This window comes from Chionomys nivalis, chromosome 16, assembly GCF_950005125.1.
Source record: "Chionomys nivalis chromosome 16, mChiNiv1.1, whole genome shotgun sequence".
NCBI classification, from domain to species: Eukaryota; Metazoa; Chordata; class Mammalia; order Rodentia; family Cricetidae; genus Chionomys; species Chionomys nivalis.
Window position 1 is genome coordinate 40580000 of NC_080101.1, and position 25946 is coordinate 40605945.

Here is a 25946-nt window from a genome sequence, read left to right on the forward strand (position 1 = left end):
CACCCACTTGAGAGGGTGGTTGAAGTCATTTGTTTCCTTTAGAAACTCCAAGGCTTCCTCAGATACAGAGCAACTTCAAGGCCTCCTTGGTCTTCATGCAACCCTGTCCAAAAAAGAGAAGAGAAGAGGGGAGAGGAGAGAAGGGCAGGAGAAGGGAGAGGAGAAGAGGGGAGGAGAGGGGAGGGGAGGGGAGGGGAGGGAAGGGGAGGGGAGGGGAGGGGAGGGGAGGGGAGGGGAGGGGAGGGGAGGAGAGGAGAGGAGAGGAGAGGAGAGGAGAGGAGAGGAGAGGAGAGGAGAGGAGAGGAGAGGAGAGGAGAGGAGAGGAACATCACCCTTGATTATGCCAGGTTCAGACTAAATGAGAAGTCTGTGTGGCACAATGGAACAACGGCATCTGCATCTCAGATGTTTGGAGTCCAGCTCTACCAGAACCTCTGAACAGGATTTCTGTTTCTTTGAAACTTGGCTTTCTTTCATCTTAACAAGGAAACAAAGGATTCCTACTTCACAGAGAGCGAGGAGGACAGAGCCCTGTGTGGCACCTGCATACAGCACCACCACCCAGTGGCGGCTCTTTCTCTGTAAGCTTGGTGCAAATGTTTGAATCAGCATGATGCTCCCAAGCTGGGCCAGCCACCCTCTCATTCTGCTCCTCCCTGAAACTTGCCATAGTGTTGTGCCTTCTCGAGGGTTCCCTGGTGCTCTGAAAACTTACTATTGTACTTAGAAAAATCCCTGTGTGTTTATCTTCCCTTTTAAATTGTACATGCAGCTAAAACTATCTACCTAGAAATCATAAGCACATTATCTCCCAAAGCACAGTATGTCATATATAAAAACAATTCTTAAAACACAACTGAATTAATCTATACATTGTCTCTTAAAGTGCACCAAAGTAAATTGTAATAACCTTTAAAATGTCACCAACCTCCTTGGGTTTTGTTTTTAAATAAAACTAAACATCTACCAACTGAGATGCCTAGGGATTGGACTCCAATATGATGGCAAAGAGCAGCAGTGTCTTGAAGGAAAGGAAAAGGAACTGATTAACTCAACCAAGCTTGCCTCAGCAGCATTTTAAAAAACACCTACAATTCAAGTTAACTGCAGGCTCCATGAAGCACAATCCTGATTCATGCTACGAAAATAAAACCAGTCAACTAAACAAACATCCCCCCAAAGTTTTCTTAATCTAGAGGTAACAAATATGACCACTTTCTTGCAGTTTATCCTTGGTTTCGGGATCAAAGTACTTACCATTCTTTCTTGACAACACACACATACACACACGTGCATTCACGCAGGCACGCACGCACACTATAGAAAAAAACAATAAAAGTTTAGAAGCCATATGAAAAGAAAATTCAGTCAATAGAGAACCATAACGACTCCAAATGTCTCCGAGTTCCAGTATTCACAACACCGTCCGATGCTCCGCACACACGTAGACAGCACTGGGGCGTATCCGTCGCCTTGTGTGACCAGGGAGGCGTGGCAAGAACTTGAAAGACTTGGGCATCATGTCCAAGCAGGCATCATGAAATTTCTTAATCCTCCAGTAGTATATCAGGGGGTTCAATGCAGACTTGAGGTAGCAAAGCCAGAGTAGCCAGGTGCTAATCTCAAAGAAGTTGTGCTGATAGTAGAAGTGCTTACTGAAGGTCGCCACAAGGCTGTACGTGGTGAACGGGGCCCAGCAGATGATGAAAACAGCGAAGAGGATCAAGATGGTGGTGAAGGCACGCGTTTTAAAGCCCATGTCGATGCTCATCTGGAAGGGTCTCTGCAGACTCATGAGACCAAGTTTGCTGGCCTGGCTGAGGCATATTCCTTCTGGGTAGCTGTGAATCCTCAAGGCATTGTGCCGAAGGGTGTTGAGGATGCCCATAAATGAATACAGTATCACCAGGAAAGGTATAAAGAAAGAAATGAGTGAGATCAAAATCACATAAGCCTGGTATCCAGAATTAGTTGTGTACCCAAAAACGCATTGTGGGGCTCGGGAAGGGATTTGCAAATCAGGATTCCCCACAGCCAAAGGGAAAGCTACGGAAAAAGCAGTTGCCCAGGAGACTGCGATAAGGACCTTAGCTCGGTATGGATTTAGCTTATCTTGCCTCTGAACTATAATCAGAAACCTATCAATGCTAATAATGAGCAGGATAGCAACCCCCTCTATCACAAACAACCAGAAAAACATAGCAGACAGCCTGCAGAAGAATTTCCCAAATATCCATCTGGTGGTAAGAATAGTTACCAGGGCAAACGGCATGTTCAGTACAGCAAGCAGCATGTCTGCAAAAGCCAGGCTGGCAAGAAGGATGTTAATGGCAGAACGCATGGCAGCTTTTTGGTAGACCATGAGGCAAACAACCAAGTTGCCAAGAAAAGACACAAACAGAATAAATATCATTATAGCCGAAAGGATGATCTGGAGAGCTAAGTTTAGGCTCTTAAAAACTGCTGGTGTCGGGGTCATGGCTGTGCTGTTCACTGCTAAGGAACTAAATCCAGTGCTGGTCATGGTTTCCAGACTGTATCTAATCAGCGGAGCAGGGCTGGGATGCTGAAACAGTGGGGATGTTGTCATATTCACATGGGAGTTTTCATAGACGACAAATGTCGTGTTGGATGTCCCAGCATGGGATGCAGTCAACACCGCTGAGACAACCATGGTGTTAGGAGGGCGGAAGCTTCAGGCAGAAATGTGGGTTCTCTCCAGGCATTTGGGTACAGCACTGTAGGGTCAGGTTCCACTGATGGGCTCGAATACACATTCTGGAAAACGAACAAAGTTCCATCTTCTGTAGGAATCCTTTTGCCTGAAAATAAGCCCAACACGGAACACGAGGTGAGATTAGTATACACATTTCACTCTGATGTGTCACAGCATCCGAGTACCAGCAAAGACTGTACATCTCTTCTTAGCTTCTGAGGTCAGAAGAGGCTAAGCATGTTTGGAACAGTATGGTACAGACACATTTGACTTTTCAAATATTTCATCCTATAGGATCACTCTTTTACCTTCTAAGCCTCTAAAACTGTGTTCTCTAACCTAATCGTCACCAAAAGATTACTGTCACATTGTCTTAACTAAATATGATGGAAATTTTATAATATTTGTATTATAAATACAAATATTATCTTGAAATACATTAATGAACCAAAAACAGAAGTTCAAACCCATGGTTGACGCTTTTTGAAACATTGCAGCAGCTCTCTCTAAGGTTCAGACCATTGAGGAAGAAGGGACAGAACGATTATAGGAGTCATAGGTTGGAGAGGTCCAGAGAAAAACTGTCCTAGATGTAGCAAGCACACTGTGTTCACAAACTCTCAGTGGCTATGGAAGCCTGCAGACCCGTACAAGATAAAGCCACTCAACATTCTAGCAGGGAGTAGCAGTGGGCTCCTAAGACCCCCATTTCTAACTGGGGAGCTCTGGGCAACTGGTAGCCTTTGTTGGGGGACAAACAGTTTTCTCTAAAGGTGTGGTTCTGTGTTCTACATCCAGAAGTAAATGGAGAGCACACATTGGCCTCGATGGGTTATTGAATCAAATAAAGAAGACACAAGTTTGGAGTATAGGGAAGGGGTGGTGGATTGAGAGAAGGAGCTGGGGTGAATATAATCAGAATATATTGTATGAAAGGCTACAAGAATTAATAAAAATATTAAAAAGTAAACTTCAAAAAATGGCATTAGCATCATAGCTTTCCAATCACTATTAAAAACCATTTCGCTATTTCTCTTAGGAGAACAAGTTTCAACAGCTCTTTCCTATGGGTTCTTATTCCATCTTTACATTAGCATAAAGCTTGATGGTAAAAATAACTTAACCTCAATTCCCAGCTTAACATGTGGTAATAACACACTTTAGTTTTGACAACGCTTAAAAGTAAGAATGGGGTGATTTTCAATTAAGATCTGAAATTGTTCTTTGCTTTTCTTCCCTGCTTTCTTCTCTCTACCTCTTTCTTGTTCCCCCTCTTCCTCCTTCCTTCCATCCGCCCCTCTCTCCTCATTTCCCTTCCTTCAGATCTTTGCTCATATCCATCGCCCCTCCAGGAACTCCCCACCAAGCACACTAGAAAAAGTCTTTCAGATAAAGGAATAATTTTTCCGAAGCTCTTTCTTATATTCTCTCCTTTCTTCTAAGCCTGTCCATTTTGTGCTTTACTTTTATTGACTCTGTGGATTGCACACCATGCGTCCTGATTCCACTCATCTTCCAGTCCTCTGTCCTTGCAACTCCCCCAAAACAGAACATTTAAAAGAAAAAACTAAACTAAACAAAGCAAAACAAAAAACTATATGAGAAGAATCTCATTGTGGAAGCTGTAGCGTGCTCTGTTGAGTCACACAGTTTACTCTTTAGTCTATTCATCTTTACTTGTATTTCTTGTCATGAGTCACTGGTCTGGCTCAAGGCCTCTGGCTTCTGCTACATCACTAGTAATGGGCTCTCATGGGGGCTTCTCTTTGCTATCCTGTTGTTGTTATTGTCCTGTGTCTTAGAGATCCTGCAGTTTTGCATCTGTAGGCTTGTTCCCTTTACATGCTCCAAAAGTTCACAGATGAGATCCATAACTCATAGCCCTGGTTCTGGATCTCGGTTGTAGCTGTGTTGGTCAGCTAGCTACCTAATTTTCTCTCATCCTCACTACTCAGAAGAGCTCTCCGGCACTGTCTCGACTAGCTCACCCAATGCAGCCTACGGCAAGAAGTAGGGCCAGTTCTCTTGCTTTCAGACCCTCAGATCCTGCCCCCCCCCAACTTTTATCACTAGGATCAGTTCTACTGTTTTGCCAAGGCAAGGTACAGGACCCTCTCTATTGCTTGCTGTAGGGGACATACAAGAGGGTCAGGTCAGCTCAGCTCTCCTGCTCTCAGGGTTGGCTCACCTGAGACCCTGACAATAGTATCAGTCGTTGTCATCTGGCACAGGTAGCAAAGGGTGGAAGGAGACATCATCTCTCCCTCACCTGTTCCATCACAGGGCAGATGGGGGACATCTCTGCTGCTCTCACGCCTTCAGGGCTGTCTCACCTGCATCCCAACAAGAGAGTCAGCTCTAATTGGTGCCCAGATGGAAAGCAAACACTACTTTCTCACACACTGTCCTCAGTAAGGGTCAGGGCTAGCTCTCCTCTTGTGACCCCAGGGCAGCTCTCTCACCTGCCACAGGTGATAATGGATAAGCAGAGGAGGGCACCTTTCCCTCATCCATGGCACCATATGGCAAATGGGGGGAGGGGGCAGGGTCAGCTTTCCTGCTCTCATGCCCTCAGGCTCAGCTCACCTGAGTCCTGGACCACAGGGTGTGCTTCCCAGGTGAGGAGCACACCAAGGTGAGGGGTAGGGCCAGCTTGCCTGTTGTATTGTCCAGCAAGAGGCAGAACCAGCCCTCCCAGGGTCAGTGAAAGGTGAGACCGGCTCAACACAGCATGATTCCAACGATCCCTGTGCTAACACATCACCACAGACTCCAGCTGCAGCAAGACCATGGACCCAGACATAGACCTCAGCAGAATCTCAGTCCGGACACCACCACAGCACTGGTTGCAGCACAGGCCCCTTTGATCAGCATGGGTACCAACATGGATCCAGGTGGCTGGCCAGACATCAGGCATCTACACAGTCCTCAGTGGTGTCTGGGGCCATGGACACCATCCTAGCCCCCCATCTCTGCTAGACATGGTCCTAGGCTGTCGCCTGTACCGGACATCTCCATGTGACAGTGCCAGCCCTCCAGATCAGCATGGCCCCAGGTGAGGTGCAGTCCCCAGACACTGACATGGTTCAAGGTGGCCAACCAGACCCTGGTCACCCGCATGGCCCTCAGTGACAACAGGAGCCCCAGACATCAATTCAGACCCTGGCTGCTATAGGGTCACAGACCCAGACCCTGGGCATTGGTACAGTCTTTGATGGTCTCAGGAGCCACACACATCAACCCAGGCCCTGGATTCGGCAGGGCCACACACACAGACATGGCCCTCGGCCACAGCTCTGATCCAAACAAATACCATGGCCTCAGTTGACAGCCCTGGCCACCCAAATCAGCCTGGCTACTGTAGTCATAGTCCTGGGATACCAACATGGTCACAAGTTATGGCCCATACCCCAGGCCTCCATGTGGGCCCTAATTGCAACATGGTCCAGGGACATCAATACAGACCCCAGCTGCAGGCCTGCCATTTGCATAATTTTTCTGATATGCAGGCTTCTATTTCTTCTCCCAAAGATTTATAGTCTGTTAGCAATTTGACAAGAGATGCTAACCAAGTAATAATGATGGAGTTAAGGACAATGGGAAGAAAAGTACCTGAATATCCAGAACATATTCAGAAATTTTACAAAGATATTTGCTCCTCATTTCTCAAAGACTTGTTTACTTTTTACTTAGCCTTACTCCCAGTATCTCACCAATTTATAGAGCCCTCAGTCTTTCGTAGGGGGAATTCCTTAATCTACGATCCTATCAACCACATTCTGACATGGCTTCTCCCTTATGCTGTCCTTAACTAGGGGGTAAGCTCTTTAGTTAGAGAGGACTGGGTTTCTGAACAGATTCCTTCAACAAGCCCTTAAAGCGAAAAAAAAATTAATACACAGAAGATTAAAATAAAACTACAATTCACACATTACATGGCCTTAGACTTAGCCATTGATATTTAAGGGTAAGTGTCAACATTTCATTCATCTGTTTCGTGGGGTGTGAATGGAAGAGATGGGATCTCATTTGTGAGAGCCAAGACTTAGTTCCCACGGCCAATCGTGATTTTCCTACCATCTATAACCCACTGTCCTATGTCCTTGTTTATTTTATAAATAAGAAAAATGGCAGTCAGTTTACATAAAATACTGATTTTGCTGTTTCTCCCATTTTACAGATTAATTTTTTTTTGTCATTACCAACTAGATCTTAAATGACCTCAAATATTCAGTTGAAATTACAGATCAACCTTGACAAAATGCTACATGAAATTAATAACTATCAAAGTCTATAATCCCAAAGGGGCAGCAGGAAAAGGAAGAAAGATTATCATAGTTTCCCACCATAATCAAGTCAGTCTATTCAGAGAGACCCCACATACGCAGTGTTATTATGTGCAGTACATAAATCGCTGTTGTACAGACCTACCTCCAGAGAAAGCCCTTCATAGACAGATACGTATGATAATCCTAAATAAACCATGTTTGGCAAACTGTGTTAAAATGTTTAAACCTGCATTTCCAAGATGACAAGATGCCTCAGTGAGGAAAGGTGCTTTATATATATACACCTACAGTAATTAAATAAGCAAATGTAATACAAAATTTTAAATTCTATTTCAACAACCATCTATCGGATCTGCAGTAGTAAGTTTGAAGTAATGTCCCTAAGGCTGGGAGGATAGTACTGGAGCCCTTTGCCTGGCATGCAAAGGCCCTAGATTCAACTCCTGAAACAACAAAATTAACTGACTAAAGGTAATTAGATTAGACTTAGGGCTTTTTTGGTTATGATGAAAAACAATTCAAATAGGAAGAAACAAACGAAAAATATTAAACTGTGCTTTTTAATGTTTTATAGTTCCATACTCAACCAAAGTGTCTTTTTGTTTTCTAAGCCTCCCATCAGAACACAAACTTCAAACTCAATTCTCTCAATTACCACTCAGCCTTCAGAGATTTATTGAGGGCATGCTGTGTTCCAGCCACTAAAAGGAAAATGATTAACAAATGCTTTTGGATTTGGAGTTAAAGAAAACAGACTGACCGAGGACACTAACTGTATTTTGAAATCCACTTTGAATGGATTTTTGTGAATATATAGATAAACTAAAATAAATAAGACGTATAAATTTAAAGTTCATTAGTAAATAATTTTTTAAAATGTTTTTAGCCAACAAACCAACCAACCAAGCAGATGCTGCTTAGGTAACTGGCCTAATAAAACAGAAAAGACAGCCTTCATCTCTAGAATGTCCAAAAAAAATGTTGTTTTGAGGAAAGCGAATTATCTGTAAACCTTCAGAGAAACTGATTAGCAGTGACCACAGAAAGCTCAGGTGAGGCTGAAAACAAGAAAGAGATGAAAAACTAAGATACTGGGAACCCAGCCAGGCCCGTCTCCCCTCACTGCACAATCAGAAACAAACACCTATCTCCCTTCAAGAAGCTCAAGGCTGTGGCAAATCTTCAGGATGCAAATGGCATCAAACAAGAATGCCAACACTCCACCGGAGTACTAGTTCTTCCTACTAGTGCACCTCCCTGACTGTTGGAATCTGAACCAGGCTACCACTGATGCAGGAAGCAGCCGCACCTGGGGGCAATGGATGCTCATGGTCCCCAGTCCAGACCACAGAGGGAAGTTCACTACCACAAGGAGGCACTGACCCATTCCTGGGGATAGATCCCCCAAGTACTAAAAGCCTCTTAAAAGTTCCACCACTTCTCAACAGTGCTATACTGGGGACCAACCCTCAACGTGAATTTCCATGGGAACAAACCTTAGTGCAACCATAACATCACCCTATAACTAACTATACAGAACAAAGGCAAAAAGTTTTGTGTTAGTACACCTAAGGAAGAATAAGCATTCAAAGTAAAATTCATGTATTTTCAAAGCAATCCAGTTTAGTTTAATTTTAGGAAGATAACTACAAAAAACAAATCTAGTAGCTTGGTCCTTTGCCTCTCATCTCCTCATCAGTTTCTCCAATTGCTATAGAAATACAGATAAGTAACATGTGTGTTTCTATGACCCAAATCAAACTTCTGAGTTTTAGCCTTACATCTATATGTGTGTGTCTATGTAGCGCGCCAAAGCATGAGTACAAGGACCCACAGTAATCAGAAGAGGGTGTGATATTCCCCTGGAGCTCTAGATACAAGCAGTTATGAGCCACCCAGCCAACCTACAGGAACCCTAAGAAATTCACTGGGGTCTTCTGCAAGTGTGTGGTCTTAACCATTGAGCCATCTTTCCATGCCTATGTACTGTCATTACATTCTGATGAGACTCTTCTCCGGCCTCTGTGTAACCCAAACTTGACTTTCATCTATCACCTGTTTTCAGTCTTAGTGAGCAGCCATTGCATTGTTTGCATGCTGCCAATTTGATATAAACCTGTGCATATCTCAGAAAACAGAACTTCAGTGAGAAACTGCCTCCCTAAGACTGTCCCGTGGACATGTCTGTGGGGCACCTTCTTGGTAGGGGAGGACCTAGCCCGCTATGGCAATGCCATCCCCAGGCATGTCATTCTGGATAGTTTAAGCAAATAGGCTGAGCAAGCCGTGGGGAGCAAGTCAGTAAGCAGCATTCCTCCATTTTCCTGCTTCAGTTCCTATTTTACAGATTCCTGCTTTGGCTTCCTTCCATGACGGCTGGTAACAGTAAGCTAAAATAAACTCTTTCTTCCTCAGGTAGGATTTGGTCTGTGTTTTATCACAATAGAAAACAGAGTAGGGCAGTCACGTACCACTTCCCCAAGCCATCTCTTCTTCCCACATGTTCATGCATGCCACTTGGAGAATTAATTCTTGGGAGGCAGATGTGATTTGGGGTTGAGGTGGGGTAAGCTGGAGTAGATACATTTTTTCTTAACCCAGTTAAAAATTCAGAATTAGTGCATGCTCAGCAAAAATCTACTGAGATATTAACTTCTGTCACTGCACTCAGAATCTGTTATCCTTTTTTTTTTTTTTTTTTGATTTCGTATTATAAAATCCTTAAAAGAAGATTTGGTTTTAGAGTCTTGCTTTTGGAGAATCTACTTTTTTGACTCTCAATTGCTTTTCAAGAGTTACTTAATGAAATGTTTGAAGTGCTTTATCTATTTGGAAAACAAGCTGCAGATACCAGGACAGCAATATTGATGGAACAGATGAGATCAAGTGGAATCTGCCTTCCCAAAAAAATGAGCCCAAAATGTAAATAAAAGAAAGGAAAGATATTAAATGAATAATCTAGAAATGGAAGTATGAGGTTCATACAAACTAGGAATACGGAGTTAAGACTAAACCTGACCAGTAAAAAACATTTAATAATATAATAAAAATCGTGGCATTATAAACTACAGAAACAGGAAACAATGAGGAAAGTGACTTGGGTTGAAAGTAGGCAACTGCTCCTATATTCCCTCCTGGGCTCCAAAAGTCCCCTGAACCTGTGATTCTTTCTCACAAAGGTTCCTCTTATTCCACTTACTTCTCAACAGTTACTGTCCATGCCCACTTTGGGGTGTGGGATCTGCTTTCCACAGGCTTCTCACAGTATTTCTGTAATCTAGTCCAAGAGGAGCCAAAAATCTCTGCATTTCATTCCTTGACTGGCCACCGGGTTCAAGGAAAGTTCTTCCAGGTCCTGCACAGAGCTCCTTGAAAACGCTGTGTGACTCAGCAAATAAGTGCTACTCTTTATTCCCGCCCCTATAGAGCAATCAGGAAGGGAAATCATGTGATGAAAGTCAGAAAAACATGTTCCTTTCCCCCAGCCTCACTTTCCCTTCCTCTCACTCTTGCTACTCTAGGACTACAAGCCCTAAAATAGCCCTCCATCTCACTGGCTTTGCCTTGAGAACTTAGCTTCCGGGAAACTCATCAAACGTATTGACTCATATTCATGTACCTGACCTGTGACCTGAGAGTCAAAGACCATTCATTTGAACATTTCTTCTCATCCTCCGCCAGCACTCAACTGTAACTATCCTGTCACTTCCCTCTCGGCGATTTTATTATAACAGCCCCCTCTTCACTGCCATATCACCTCCACGGTCTCACTTCCTCAGCCTTGCCTCTTCTTTTGCATCCACCCACCACATTGTAACTAGAGGAACAGTCTTATTCTATTGAAAGAGTCTCTCTATGTAACCTACCTGTCCCAGAATTCAAACTAGCCTTGAATCACAGGCTCTGCCCCCTGAGTACAGAGACCGACACTCAGCAACACCACATCCAGCAACTTGAAAAACTTTTTAAAAATTATTTTTTGAGATTAAAAAAACCCATAATTTTTCTTCCCTTTCCTCTCTCCAAACCTTCTCATTTACTCTCTTTCAAATTCATGACATCTTTTTTCAGTTATTATTGCATACATATATGTAGATACATATATATTCCTAAATCCATAAATACACCCTCAGTCTGTATAATATTACTTGATGTATGTTTTCAGGGACGAACTTTTAAAATTACAATCTTTTGAACACTTTATAAATCCCAACTAACTACAACAATAGTGGTAAATCTCTTTTCAGTTCTAAACAATATCAAGTTATCCAATAAATTCACAGCGGATAAAGTGTTTAGGGACTGAAGAAGACAGGGGTGCTTAAGAACCCCACTGTTAACGTCACAGTTCACCATGTCCAGATAGCTCTCTGAACTTGGTGCAAAATGGGGGACTCCCTTTCTCAGCAGGACTGCCTCTTTGTCTAACCTTAGGAGAGTGTCCCTAAACTCAGATGCCTACCATTGCTTGGCGGATGACCCTGCACAGAGCTACCTGAAAACTGAAAACGCTTTATGACTCAGCAAATGAGTGTTACTCTTTTTTCCTACCTGTATGATAATTTGGTGCTGTGTTATGATCAACCAGCCCTTCCCAGTTATAACCCTAAGAACTTTAGAACCGTTATATACCTTACCCCTGGAAAATATAATAAGCTGTCTCTCTGAAGCTCACCACCCAAAGTTCTTTCCACTATACTCATGGCCTTCTGAACCATGCTATCGCTTCTCCTCCCTTTTCCCACAAGGGCCTGTTGCCAATGACCCCTGAGGAAAAGGAGATTCACAAAGGAGGATCACCTACAAACCACATGTCACAGTACGTGACAGACAAGCATTCAGTTGGGAACTTCCTACCGCTCTTTTCTCTCCCAGATTATAGGTAATTCTTTTGCTTCTTAATAGCACCCTTCATCAAAGATCTTTTCCTGAGTCATGTGACCTTAGTCACATCATGAATAAACACTCCATCTCCATGAAGCTGTTGGTCTGAGAACAGGCCAATAGACCTGTTGGTCCCTGTCTCCAAAGATCTCCACTTTTATTGGGACATTCTTAACGTTCTACTTCCTTTAGAATATCGCTTTTTCCAGACATCCTTCTCAAGGCGGCAGCCTGGAGAAGGTGTAATATCTCTGCTCCAAGACCACTGTAGATTCAACTACTGATGAAGGCTGTGCTTCAGCGACGACTCCCCAGGGACAAGGCACAAGGTAAGAATTTTCCCTAGGTCTTTAGCTAAGGCCAAACAAAGACTTGACTTGTTTTTTTGTTTTGGTTATTGCTTGGCTTTTTGATCCAGCAATTTTGACTTTCTTAAATTAAATATATTCTGTAAATATAACTACCTACTAGTAAAATACTATCTCAGTATGATGCTCTTTATCACAAATATATATACATATAACATATGTATATATATGTATATATATATCAGAAATATCTTAAACACTTTCAAGATTTAGACATAACTGCAAACTTAGCAAGATATACTTGCTGTAGAATAATTTTTTCGAACACTGTGAAGATATTTTGCTCTCATTTAATAAAGACCCAACTGGCTAATAGCTAGGCAGAAAGAAGCTATAAGAAGGAGAGCCAGACAGGGAGAATACTAGGAAGTAGGGCAGAGTCACCACCAAGAAGCAGAGGAAGCAGGGGATGACTATGCTGTGCTGAAAAGGGGTACCACCACATGGTAGAGCATAGATAAGAAATATGGGTTAATTTAAATGGTAAGAACTAGTTAGTAACAAGTCTAAGCTATCAGCCGAGCATTTATAATTAACAAGTCTCTGTGTGGTTATTTGGGATCTTGCTGGCAGGACAGAAATGTCCGCCTACGAATACTTCCAAATAGAAGGAATAGAAAATAAAAATAGAAACAATTTCTGCTTTACATTTCACTACATATATTGCAACCTTGGCCACACATCAGGGAGATTTCAACCTAAAGAAACAATATTTTGGTGCCTTATTAAATGAGTAAGAGATGTTTAAGTAGCTTGAAGCAACAGACTTGCAAAACATAGAGGAATGCTTATAATGTAATGTTATTTGCATAGGTACTAATACTGTATATATAAATATACATATATATCATGAATATTACAGAGAGAGAGAGAGAGAGAGAGAGAGAGAGAGAGAAATGTGAAATATGGGCTGTTCTATTTTTTTGCATGAATTTTATTGTGCTTTGGTTACTCTTATGAGAAAAGAGAAATAATTGCCTTCTCCATAAATATGCTCAATGCCCTTAAAAGAAAGTATTAAAACAAAGCCTCAAAATCATCATTTAGTAAAGCCTGAGTCTAGAGGTTAGACAATTGCTCTCAGATACCAACATGCCTGCTAAGCACAAGGAGCTGAATTCACAGCCCCAGCACCCAACCACACAAAAAATTGAACGTGGTGGCACACACCTGTAATCTAAAGGTTAGAGAGATGAAGACAAGAGGTGCCCCAGAGATTGCTGGCAAGCCTGCCTAGCTAAATCAGTGAGCTCCAGTTTCAATGAAAGAGGCCCATTCACAAACCTAGAGATTGATAGAGGGAGATACCTGATGTCAACTTCTGACGTCTACATGTATGCACTGCGTATGCACCTGCTCTCTCTCTCTCTCTCTCTCTCTCTCTCTCTCTCTCTCTCTCTCTCTCAAAGAAAGAAAAAACATCCTAAATCTAAAACTGGGAGTGGTGGCTCAGGCTTGAAATCCTAACACTCAGGAGCCTGAGGCAGGAGTACTGCCTTGAGTCTGAGACCAACCTGGGATACCTAATGAGTTCCATGACAGCCTGGGCTATCCAGCAAGACTATCTCAACATAAGTATACCAAAAAAAAAAAATTCTAAGTCTATGAGAACCATTCATATAGCTGAGTGAGCCCTCTGACAATGAGGTTAATACAGGAACTTAGCCACCTCCCTGACAAAAACATTCTAACAAATATGATTCACTTTCTACTGTGCTACAATGTCATTAAATACACAAATCAGATGTGAGATAAGGAAGAATCATTCAGCTTCATGACACCTCTGCTGAACATCTTCAGAGTGCCCAAGACTGCAGAGACAGGTTCTAAATGCTTTGCTTTCCTCCGTGGTACAGGTGTCCCTACAATGGTGCACGCCACAGCAATCCACAGCAGAGCACAAACCCCAGGCAGTGCCCACCCCTGGTGCTTTCAGCGCTGAGTTGGGGGTGGGAGCTTGGGTGAGGACTGGATGGGGTTGGGCTGGAGCTGGGTGAGGGCTGGATAGAGTTGAATAGGGTCGGATGGGGTTGAGTGGGGTTGAGTGGTGTTGGGTGGGGATTGAGCAGTGTTGGTTAGGGGTTGGGTGGGATTGGGTAAGGGTTGGATAGAGTTGAATAGGGTCAGATGGGGCTGGAGCTGGGTGAGGGTTAGGTAAAATTTGGGTGGGGTTGGGATGGTGTTGGGTGGGTTTGAGGTGGTAAGGACTGAGTGAGGGGCACGTACCAGCCACTGACTTCCTATTGCTCCTCTGACTCTCAGTGACTTCAGCATACTCCCCAGCTTCTATATTCTGCTGATTCTCCTGGAGGGACTTCATGTCACCAACTATCAACTGCTGTCTCCATTCCCAGTGGCGTTCTCTGTTTCCTATCATTGCACCCACCTTTTTTTTATTCTCAAAATCTTTGTCTACTAAAAGATAAAAAAAAAAAAATGCTACTTATTTCTTGAGGGTGTAATTAAGAAATAACTACTCTTACTCTAGAATAGGTACTTCTTCTATAGGACAAATGTTCTTTCTTGAGATACTACATTCTTTATTCCACAAAAATAAATTCTAACTGTACTTCTTGATATATTTTATATATGTGAATATATATAAATACAAACATTTTAAGGATTTTAAGTATATTTTGACTGCTACTGCCTCTCTCAAAGTGACCAAATTGGGTTTTAAAAAACTTTATCTGAGCCGGTCCTAGGGAAGAGAAAATTCTAATTTCTTTTGTCATTTTTAAAAGCTCCTTTGAGGCTTTCACAGACATCTTAGAGTTCACAAATCATCTTAAACTATATCTAAATTATAATGATAGATATTTAAAATTTTATTTTTGACTTTATAATATAGTTACAACATTTCTTCCTTCCATCAATATCCTCCCTTCATACATCTCTACACACTCTCCTTCAAATTCATGATTTCTTTTTTTTTACTAATTAATAATATGTGTGTGCGTACTGTACTGAGGAGAGGTCTTTAATGTGAAATCAGAAGCCATCTTTGTTTCTTTTCCCTGTTACTTCTTCTTTGCAAAAATACACACGAAGATTAGCCAGCCTGCAGGAGCTGACTACTAAAGGGCATCCGGTAAACAGCAACCATCTGCTTGGAAGCTTTCCAGAAACAACTGCCAGGATCTACAGAATCGGAATTTCCTTTTGCAGGACATGGAAGTGATTTCCATGCACATGAAATAGAACAGATCCTTAGGCTTCTGGCTAAGCTGTTTCAGTCACCAAACATCCGTAGCACCACTTACAGAATTAAAACTGTTATACCTTCAGGACAGGCTACAGAATATCCCTCACTTTTTCTAATTTGCCATGAAATCAAGGAGTGTGTCCTTACCAGTGTCTAGGGGTGGAGTCAGCATTCATGAAAATGGCCAGATTGTCCATATCTGTACTCCAACAATGGGCTTTAGTTTTTCAAACACTGCTGCTAAAACTGGAGAAATTTAAGAGAAACACAGTTGGGAGGAGCAGAATCAACCCTTTTTTAGTGACTTTGACACTAGTATTTGGGGATCACAAACACTCAAGAAATGTGCACGAAATGCAAAGAGCTCTATCTCGTGTTTTCATATAAATCAATTCTTAACAAATCCACAGATGGACATAATAAATTAATATTAAACCAATTGTTGAGTCTTTTTGTTTCAACTCAAACCTATCTTTTCCAGGTTTTAAAATGGTCGCTGGGTTTTGGAATCTCAACTACACATCCAACCAAGAATCCCCCCCCCCCCCCCGCCAGAGGAACTCTGGTTTTGTTTTCAGATAACACGCAGCTAAAAGAAACAATGCAGGGATCCCATGTGTCCTGCTTCTCTGGGGCCTTGTAGCACTAGACAGTTTCACAACCAGAATGTTAACAGCGATGCAGCTCAGACACACAACAACTCTCACAACATCAGCATCAGTCTTGTTGACCTTTTGCGGACACATACCCATCAATCCTACTCTCCTACCATACCTGTGCTGAGACAAACATTAATCTTTGTTCTTAGTTTATAATTTCATTCTAAGAGTGTGATCCTACTGAGGAACTAGGAGTTAGACAGATCCATGTCAGGCAGATAGACAGAAAGGTGAGCCACAGATGGATAATAATGATGGCAAATTTCTTCTGGCTTCTTCCTCACCCTCCTGACAAGACAAAACAGCTTAAAACAAAGTCCTAGTAGGCTTTTTCTCCCACCAATAGGAGAAAGAGCAAAGTCCTGAAAGATATATGAGAGCTAGACAACATTATTTCTCTCTAGAAGCAGAAGGATCTATTCTTCACGTAATATTCTTCAGTTTTACAAAGATTAATCTGAGTTCGAAGCTGTCTTAATCCATTTTGCTGGTTTCTCACAATTCTTCAACCTAAAGATCCAGATTATTTCTCCAGCATAAGAAAAGCTTCATTACATATCTGACCATTCTAGATTTCCATCTGTTGCTGTGATAAAACAGAGACCAAAGCATAGTAAGGGAACGAAGGTGCTTATATGGCTTATAGGTCACAAGGGAAACCAAGGCAGGAACGACGACAACTCTACAGAAGAATACTGCTTCCTGGCTTGCTCTCGATGCTCACATTCAGCTCTATTTTTCATATCTCCTAAGACCACCTGCCCATAGGGTGGCACCATCCACAGTGGGCTAGATCTCCCATATCAATCAGCAGTCAAGAAAATGCTTACCAGTTAGGCTGATGGAGGCATTTCCTCAATGGAGGTTCCTTCCTTCAAGGTGACTCTAGTTAATGGCACTGACAGAAAACTAAACTACTGAGTCAACTTCTGATTATCTTTCTATATCTTTCAAAGTTTAAAGTATTATGATATCAGGCCACCTTGACTGGGCTTCTCATTTGGCATATTTTCTGATTTTCTTTTCCATTCTGTGTTGCTGGAGATTTCTTTCTTTCTTCCTTCCTTCCTTTCTTTTCTCCCACAAATTAGACTTTTTATTTGTCCCTGTTAAAAATCTGAACTTTAAAATGGTTCTTAGCATGGTGGTTCATTATCTGTCTTAGTTACTATTCCATTGCTGTGTAGAGACACCACGAACAAGACAATTTATAAAAGAAACCATTTAACGGGGAGTTTGCTTACAGTTTCAGAGAGGGTTGCCATTATCATCATGGTGGGGAGCATGGTGGCAGGCAGACATGGCTCAGAAGCAGAAGCTAAGAGATTACATCTAATCCACAAGCAGGAGACAGAGAGAAGGAGACTAGACCTGCCTCAAAAGGCCACTCTCAATGACACACGTCTTTCAACAATGTCACTCCTCCTAATCCTTCCTAAACAGTTCCACCAACCGGGAATCAAACATTAAAATACATGAGCCTATGGGGACCACCCTCTTCTACTCCCTGACCCAATAGGCTTGTAACCACAACACAATGCAAAATCTATTTAATCCACCTTTAAAAGTTCTCATAATCCTTCAGTCTCAACAAAGTTTAAAACTCCTAAATCCAAAGTCTCTTCTGAGACTCAAGGCAAAGGCAATCTCTTAACCACAATCCCCTATAAAATCAATAGAAAAAGAATTGTACTTCTAACACACAATGGCACATTTGTTACATATGCATTACCATTCCAAAAATGGAGGGAAAGGAGCATAGTTAGGAAATACTGGACCAAAAACCAGTTGGACAAACTTCAAATCCTGTAATTCTACATCCAATCTCAAAGGGTACCCTGGATCACCCATTCCTTCCAGTTTTGTTGACCCCAACAGACTTCTTTCTCTTAGGCTGGTTCCACTTTCTCTATGCAGTTTTCTTCAGCAGACATGCCAAAAACTCTGCCATCTCCAGCATCTTAGAATTTTCAGTGAAACCCAGTCTTCACTTACACAGCTTCATGCAATGGTCCCTCTGAGCCTCCATGTAGGGACACACCTTGCAATATCTTAGCAGCTTTCCTCAACGGCAGAGGACAATTCCACAACCCTTTATTCCTGTATCCGTCTTGATAAAGCCAGAAGCAGGTGGCCAACATTGCCAAATTCTACTGTCTGCTGTGTCTGGAATCTGGCACCTTCCTTGAATTACATTTGCATAAGCTTTGACTTGTTGATGTTTTTTACATGAAGAAAATCCCTCAGACCTTTTTCTTTCACTGCTTGCAGGATTAGCAGATTGGGGTCTCATCCTAAGGGCACTACTCTCTTTACTCCATTTAGTACCAGGACTTATTTTAAACTTCTCAACAACATGGGCACAGAATTAACTCCAACATTAAATTCCCATTGCTCTATTTCTCCTCAAACTGTATATTTTATATGTTTTTTTGGTCCAACTAGTTTTTTCACTGTAGAGTCACATGAATGATTACTAATAACCACACAACAGAGTCAGTATTGAGCTGTCTTGAAATCTCTGTTAATGAAATCGGTCTCAAACTCTTTAATTTAGCCTCAGCCAGATTCTTAGGACAAGGGTTAAAAAACAGCCACATTGTTTACCAAAATATCACAAGAATGTATCTAGGCCATTATTGTTTCCCTCTAAAACCTCTCGATCTGACCCTCCATGGTCCAAATTTCTCTCAGCACTATTGTCTTCTAAGCTCCTACTAGGATGTCCCACTAAGCCCTACTTAAAGCATGCAATCACTTTTCTAGTTCAAAGTCCCACATTCTTCTTTATTTCTCCTAGAAACATCATTGTCAGGCCTGTCACAGCAATAAACAATGCCAAGTACAAACTTTTCCCTTAGTTACTGTTCTAATGAAGTGACAAGACACCATGAAAACTTATAAAAGAAATCATTTAATTGGGGTCTTACCTATAGTTTCAGAGGATGAGTCCATGGTCACAATGGCAGGAAACATGGTAGTACACAGGCAGCATGTCACTGGATCAATAGTTAAGAGCTTATATCTGATCCACAAGCAGGATCTACAGAATGAAACTGGATCTGTCATGGACTTTTGAGACCTCAAAGCTCAACCTCAGTGACACACCTCCTCCACACCTCCTAATCCTTCCTAAATAGTTCCACTTATAATTGGGAACCAAATATTCAAATATAAGCCTTCAGGTATCCAATCTCTTCAAACCACCACAATATCCATCAGCTTGTTCAAATGTAGTACCTGTCTCATCACCAGTAGGTTTTCCAGAACCAACACCTTCACCATGGAGTTCCATTTCAAATATGGGTTTCTTTACCATGTTTACTTTACTAACAAAGATGTTGTAAAGAAGATAAAATGACTGGCAAGCCCTTTCTATGTCTTTCCCAATGTTGTCTGGAATCAAGTTATTAACTACTTCTGTTACATAATTTGACTGCACTTCTGGGGTCATGATTTTCATCATCTTCCTAGAGATCTGGCAGACCTGTTGGGGCTGTGCATAGAATGTGCTACTGCATATCTGGTTGTACTTTTTGGTAAAATCAATGCGGGGCAGATTGAACAAATAACTATCAGTTGTCTTGACATCAACAAGAGTGAGCTTCAATCATGGTCTGTTCCACAATGGAACACATTTTGTTCATGCCAAGGAACTTAATTAGGCAGCTTTTGCCTTAGGCATTCTCAGTAACTAGCTTAAGTTTTCTAAATGCATCTTTATCACTCTGTAGATCTGCAAGGCTCACTTCAAACACATGACCCATAGGCCATCTGATGAAATTTTGGTTTCATGAGTCCTTGTAACTAGTTTTTTCTTCCCAATATTTCTAATACTGAGCCTAGCTAGATCTTTCACATCATAGCAATCTTTCTTAGAAACTGAATCAACCACTTTCTTCTTGGCTCCTGTCTTGCCACTTTTTCTGAGGTGCTTGTTCCTGCTAACAACCACAGTGCTGCTAAGAGAGCTAGAAAGGGTGATTTCTACAGTCATTGTGTTTCTACAGCCTGGTGTGTTTAAACACTTGGTCTGCAGCTGGTGGTACTGCTCGGAAGATGAGGGAACTTCTGAAAAGTAATAGTCTGTCCTCACTTCCTGTCCCCTCTCTTTCCTGGACTGCTCATGCAGTGAGAGGCCAGCATCACACACACTACCATGCCTTCCTCACTGTGATGAACTGTGACCCTTCTGAAACTATAAGCAGAAACCCTTGCCCCTTTAAATTGCAAAAGAGAAAGAACTAAGCCAGTCATCTTTCTAGTTGCCAGAGAACCCGTTCCCCTTTCCCCTGGTGTCTTTGGTGCTCTGGTTGTTCCTATTTTATGATTGTCTCTCAACTTTCAGATGCTACCTTATGGAAAGTCCTCAGAAGGTTTCATTTATAGTCTCTCCTATCCTTGATTGGGCTCTCTTTCCTTCCAAATACTAACAAGACTGAGCCTACTTAGCTTCTGAGATCAAACAAGATTAAGTCTTTTGAGGATCATATAGATGTAGACAATTCCTTTTCTTCCAGGGACATTAATTTTATTTCGTTCCCACTTTTCCAAGACACATTTTTTTTCCTATCATATCTTGTGCCAATTTCTAAACTAGATTCTTTTCCCTTGAAGGCCATGACTGTGCTCTGTAGATTGATACACAGCGGTGTCTTTCTGCTGGTTTCTAGTGGACAGTTGGCAAGAACACTGTATGTAGAGACACTGGAACTGCTGAAAGACAGGCTTTACTTTGGGGTGAGCAGAAGCTATTCAGGAGTACAAACACACCCCTTCTTGCCTTAATTCTCCCCAAGTAGTTTTTGTGATTTCTTAGGGGGGAAAAGATTGTTTCTAAGTTTTTAATTTGAGAATAAAATGCTGGATTTCCATATTCTAATAAGTAACATTGTAGGCAGAGGGAACACAGTGTTAATAGTTGAACACAGCTCAACTATTCATTCCATCACATCCACTACTACACCTACTATTGTGAATCTCCTCTAGACTTAAAATACCTCGTATAGCCACTGAAACTCTATATTACAAAAAAAAAAAAAAAACCCTGGGGTAAACATTCTCTAAAAGACTATCAGTTTTAGAAATATTCTCATATCTCATACTAAGAAATTACTGAACCAATCTGTTTTTATTTTTTTCTCCATTAAAAATCTCCAAAAAGCCTCTCCTTGGCAGACATTTGTCTTTAATCCCTCACTTGGGAATCAGAGGTGGGAGTCTATGTGAGTTCAAGGCCAACCAGGTCTATACAGCAAATCAAGATAATGTTAAAAGAGTGGAGCGGGGAGGAGGAGGAGAGGAGGAGAAGAAAAAAGGAAGGAAGGAAGGAAGGAAGGAAGGAAGGAAGGAAGGAAGGAAGGAAGGAAAGAAGGAAGGAAGGAGAGAGGGAGGGAGGGAGGAAGGAAGGAAGGAAGGAAGGAAGGAAGGAAGGAAGGAAGGAAGGAAGGAAGGAAGGAAGGAAGGGAGAGAGAGAGAGAGAGAAAAAGGGAGAGAGAGAGAAGAGGAGAGGAGAGGAGAAGAAAAGAGAGGAGAGGGAAGGAGAGGAGAAGAGAAGAGAAAACTTTATAGACAACTGGGGAAATGGCTCAGTGGGTAAGATCACTTGCCATACAAGTGTTCGTATCCCTACAGCCAGTGTAAAACATAAAAGCCAGGCAGGGTGTGTGCATAGAACCACAATGTTGATGGACAGAGACAAGCAGATCCCAGGAGCTTGCTGGCCAGCTAGCTTAGTCCAAATGGTAAGCTTCAGGTTCAGTGAGAAATTATGTCAAATAAAAAAGAAAAGTGCAAAGCAGTAGAATGAGACACTCCAAGACACCAGAAGTCCTCTAGTCTTTGCAGGCACACACATGGGAAACTCACTGGCAATACACTGGCACAATACACAAATACACATACACACTGCAGAAACAGACAGTCTGGGTGAACAGAAAATCACTCTGCCATAAAAAAAAAATGTTTTTTCATTTCTCATCCCATACATGAACCTGATCTTGAGTCTGCCCTGTGAGTTTGTTTCACCTTTGAGATAAAAGGATGGAGCAATGGCTATGTTTTATTTAACTGAAGAGTGTGCCATAAGATGGCATTTGAATATTTGTTGAGTCTACCAGACATTGGATTTAAATAGAAACAAGGTCTCATCTGAATACTGGCATTACCTGGAATGTAGATATAAAAGAAATGATTATTTTTTTAAAAATCAACCAAAATATGGTAGCTCTAGTATTCTTCACACTAATTTAAAGTGGCAGGGAAAAGGGTATTCTAGACACAAAACTATTTCAGAAATAAGCCATAGACTTATTTATCTCCAATTTCATGTGTGATTCACATATTCTACATATGCACATATACTTGAGTGACTTTTCAAACAATGGCAGTGTTTGAGTTCTGGGAGAACGTTACACGGAAGTATTTTCTGCTGAATTATTTTCTTTTCACCCTCTTCCCTGACCAAGTAGTCAACAAAAGCCATTTTCCAAAATCATTCCTCCACAGTTTCCCCTACCAGTAAGCGAAAGCGAAAATCTCCGTGGCTCTGCCAGTCCGTCTCTGAAGAGCAGCCATGTGAACCCGTGGCTGTCTCAGGGTTGCCACGGAGGGAACTCCAGCGCACCCTCTGCTCCTGCTCTCAGCCCATCAGCTCACATGCAGCAATGCTGCCACTCAGCCTACCTCTACTCCCACAACCCTTATTCACAACAATATCTACTGAGTACTAGATTTCAATGTTCTTTCTCTACTAACTGCTCAGGGCCTTCATATTGACCAACTGCTAAACTGAATTCATTAAAAACACTGACGGCTCTAGAGGACGGGCATCAAGCACTATCCTCATTTAGAGATGAGGATCTGAGGGACAGAGAAAGCAGGTACCATGCCCAATGCCTCAGAGTAAGAAGCAGCTCTGGGCTGAGAACTCAGGTTACTGAGCTCTTATCAGTGAAAGGTTATCGTATAAAAATAAGCAAAAGCCAAGACTTATACAAAATACTTTTTAAAAAGAATACAAATAGGCCTACCAGTTCTTAAGTATCCTCTATATATCAGTCCTTAGCATATAGAATCAGTGGTGGTTTGAAAGAGAACAGCCCCCATAGGCTGATATATTAAAAGTTTGGTACCCAGTTGGTATACTGTTTGGGAAAGAATAGGAGGTGAGACCTTGCAAAATAAGATGTGTTTTTATCCTGGCGGATAAGGATGGAGGTTTCAAAAGCCCATAATATTCCCAGTTAGCTCTTTCTCCTGCTTCAGACAAGGTTTGGAGGTCTCAGCTATCACTATAGTACCATGCCTGCCAGCTGCTGCCATGCTATCCACAGCCATGCCTGTAAGCCTGCTGCCATGCTCCCCACAGCCATGCCTGTAAGCCTGCTGCCATGCTCCCCACAGCCACGGTTATGAGCTCACTCTCAGAAGCTCTGTGATAGCTAGTCTTGGTTATCAACTTGACTACACCCGGAATTAACTAAAACATGAAGCAGCTGGGTACACAGGTAAGAAATTTTTTTTCTTAATTAAATCATTCAAAGTGAGAAAACCCACTTTCAATATTGCATCTTTAAAAGTAGGAAGTTCCACATTCAATCTGCTGTACACCTTCTGCTGGCAACCTATATAAGGGACATGGAAGGAAACCTTGTTAAAGAGGTTTCATTAGCAACTAAGCTAGAAACCATACTTAAGATACTTTGGTGGCTGCTTTGGCCCTACTTCTAAGAATCTGCCTAAAGCTAAATTGAAAAGTTTTGGACTAAATTTCATTGGCACAGGAGATTTCAATACCACCTAGTATTGACTCTACTGCATGGTTATTAGTGATCACTCTAAATCCGATCTACAATACAAAATAGCAAATGAGGCAAAAAGAAACACAAAAGGTAGAATTTGAGGAGAGAAAGAACAATAGAAAATTGGATGTTGGAACCATGGTTTGTGCTGGAAAAGTTGAAGAGAAATTGAATACAAGGAATAATATCCACAGGGTAAGACCCCACCTGGCTAAACCTGCAGTCTGTGAAAAGAACAGGCCTAAGGGATTATCTGTTCCTAAAGAGCAGCAACAAAGAAAATGATATACAAATGTAATCCAAGGAGGGGCCAGGTCACATCCCAAGCAGGCAGTGGAGCTGAACTTGACTGCAGCAGTCTCTTGGTTCTGCTTTTAAAAGTCAGGGAGTATAAGAGTTATGAGTTTGTGGACTCTTCCTCCATGATTAAGAAAAGCCACTGATTCCAAGATTGTGCCTGGGGTAGGCAGGGTGTCCCAGCATGGAGGCCTGGAAAGACCATTGAAAGAAACAGTGAGAGTGAAGCATAGATTGTACTGGAGACCCTAAGACGTCTAAGATGCCAGAGCTGGATATCGGCCAAGGAGAGATGCTCACAGAGAGTGGGACCCAAGAGAGAGAAGTGTCTGCAGTCAGCAAAGCTGAACATCATCTAAGCTCTTTGACACTGGACATAGAGCTACAAAATTTAGAATTTATTTGCTGGTGGATGGTCTTGCTTTGTTTCTGTTTTGTTCCAATATTTTCTCACTATGTCCCCATTCCTCCCTTTTATATAGTAACATATATTCTATGTCATTGGGTATTTGAAGTATATCATTTGGGTTTTAATTTTATACGGCGTTACAATTAAGAGATTGCCTTAAGTCTCAGTCGAGACTTTGGACTTTTTAAACAACTTGAGACTGTGAAAACCTGAAAACTGTTGATGCTGGACTGGATGCATTTTGGATTATGATATAGTCACAAGCCTACAGTGGGCATAGAGTAATTTCAGTGGCAATGGTCATCATAGTCTTAGATATTTGGATGCTTGGTTCCCAGTTAGTTAAATTGTTTGGGAAAGATTAGGAGGTCTGGCCTTGCTGGAGAAAGTATGCCACTGGGGAGTGGGACTTGAGGTTTCTCTGCCTCTACTTGCAGATAAGGACTGAGCTTCTGCAACAGTGTCATGCCTGCCTGCTGGCTGCCATGCCTCCTGACATGAGAGTCGTGAACTCTAACCCTCTGCAACTATAAGCCCACACAAACTCCTTTCCAATAAATTGTCTTGGTCATGGTGGATTGTCACAGCAACAGAAAAGAAACTAAGATGGCATCTAATCCTGACAAAGTTCTCCACAGGCAGCAGCTACTATCTCCATTTTGAAGATAAGCAGACAAAAGCTCAGCAAGAGGCAAACTCGCAATCACAGTACCAGTCGTCTTGGCACCACCGCTCATCTCTTTTCAAAATGCCTTGCTGCCTCTCTCACCGTCCAAGGAGAAAGTAACTTTTTTGTCATCACTGGAGCAATCTGCAAAGTTAAAAATGCTGTCTCTACATCTGACCTACATCCCTGGCCCAACACCGTGTGGTTTTATTTTTAGAAAGGGCTTCCCTAGAGACTTCATTTTTCTTGAGAACATTATCCTCTGAGGGCTTAGGGCAGCATGAGAGCAGACAATGTTTTGTGCAGAGTTAATGAAATGACCAGTAAAGAAAGAAGTAGGACAATAACCAAGCAAGGACACTTCTCTGAGTAAAGCTGCAGTTCGGATTTAAAACGGTCCCATCATAGTCAGGCCAATATTGCACCAATATATATGTTACCAGGCAGGTCCTATTTTAGCTCACAGGGTTCACAGTTAGGTAAGACTGTTGATAACTTTCATTCCCCCAGAAGTTGCATAGTGTGTTTAGCACCTTCCAGTACTATGGAATCCAGCCAGCAGGAAGGAAGCATCCTAGTCCCATCAACTTGATTCCTACGATCAAAGTGGATAATACCTTCAGCAATTGGGTCTTACCATCAAGAGATGG

General features: G+C 42.0%; 1 protein-coding gene and 1 pseudogene across 3 annotated transcripts in view; both read right to left on the reverse strand.

Moving 5' to 3' along the window:
• Positions 1 to 239: 239 nt before the first annotated feature.
• The window catches only part of Gpr63 (G protein-coupled receptor 63), a 46994-nt gene continuing 21287 nt past the window's right edge, over positions 240 to 25946 (reverse strand). For 2 of the 3 annotated variants that reach the window (XM_057790468.1, XM_057790470.1), the window contains exon 2: positions 240 to 2822. In XM_057790468.1, coding sequence (XP_057646451.1) covers positions 1415 to 2674 — 1260 coding nt within the window. In that variant the 5' untranslated portion in view covers positions 2675 to 2822 and the 3' untranslated portion in view covers positions 240 to 1414. Of the gene's footprint in view, positions 2823 to 4904; positions 4998 to 25946 lie in introns of those variants that run through there. The other variant, XM_057790469.1, reaches the window with a different exon arrangement.
• On the reverse strand, positions 19303 to 20118 carry LOC130887778 (40S ribosomal protein S3a-like; annotated as a pseudogene).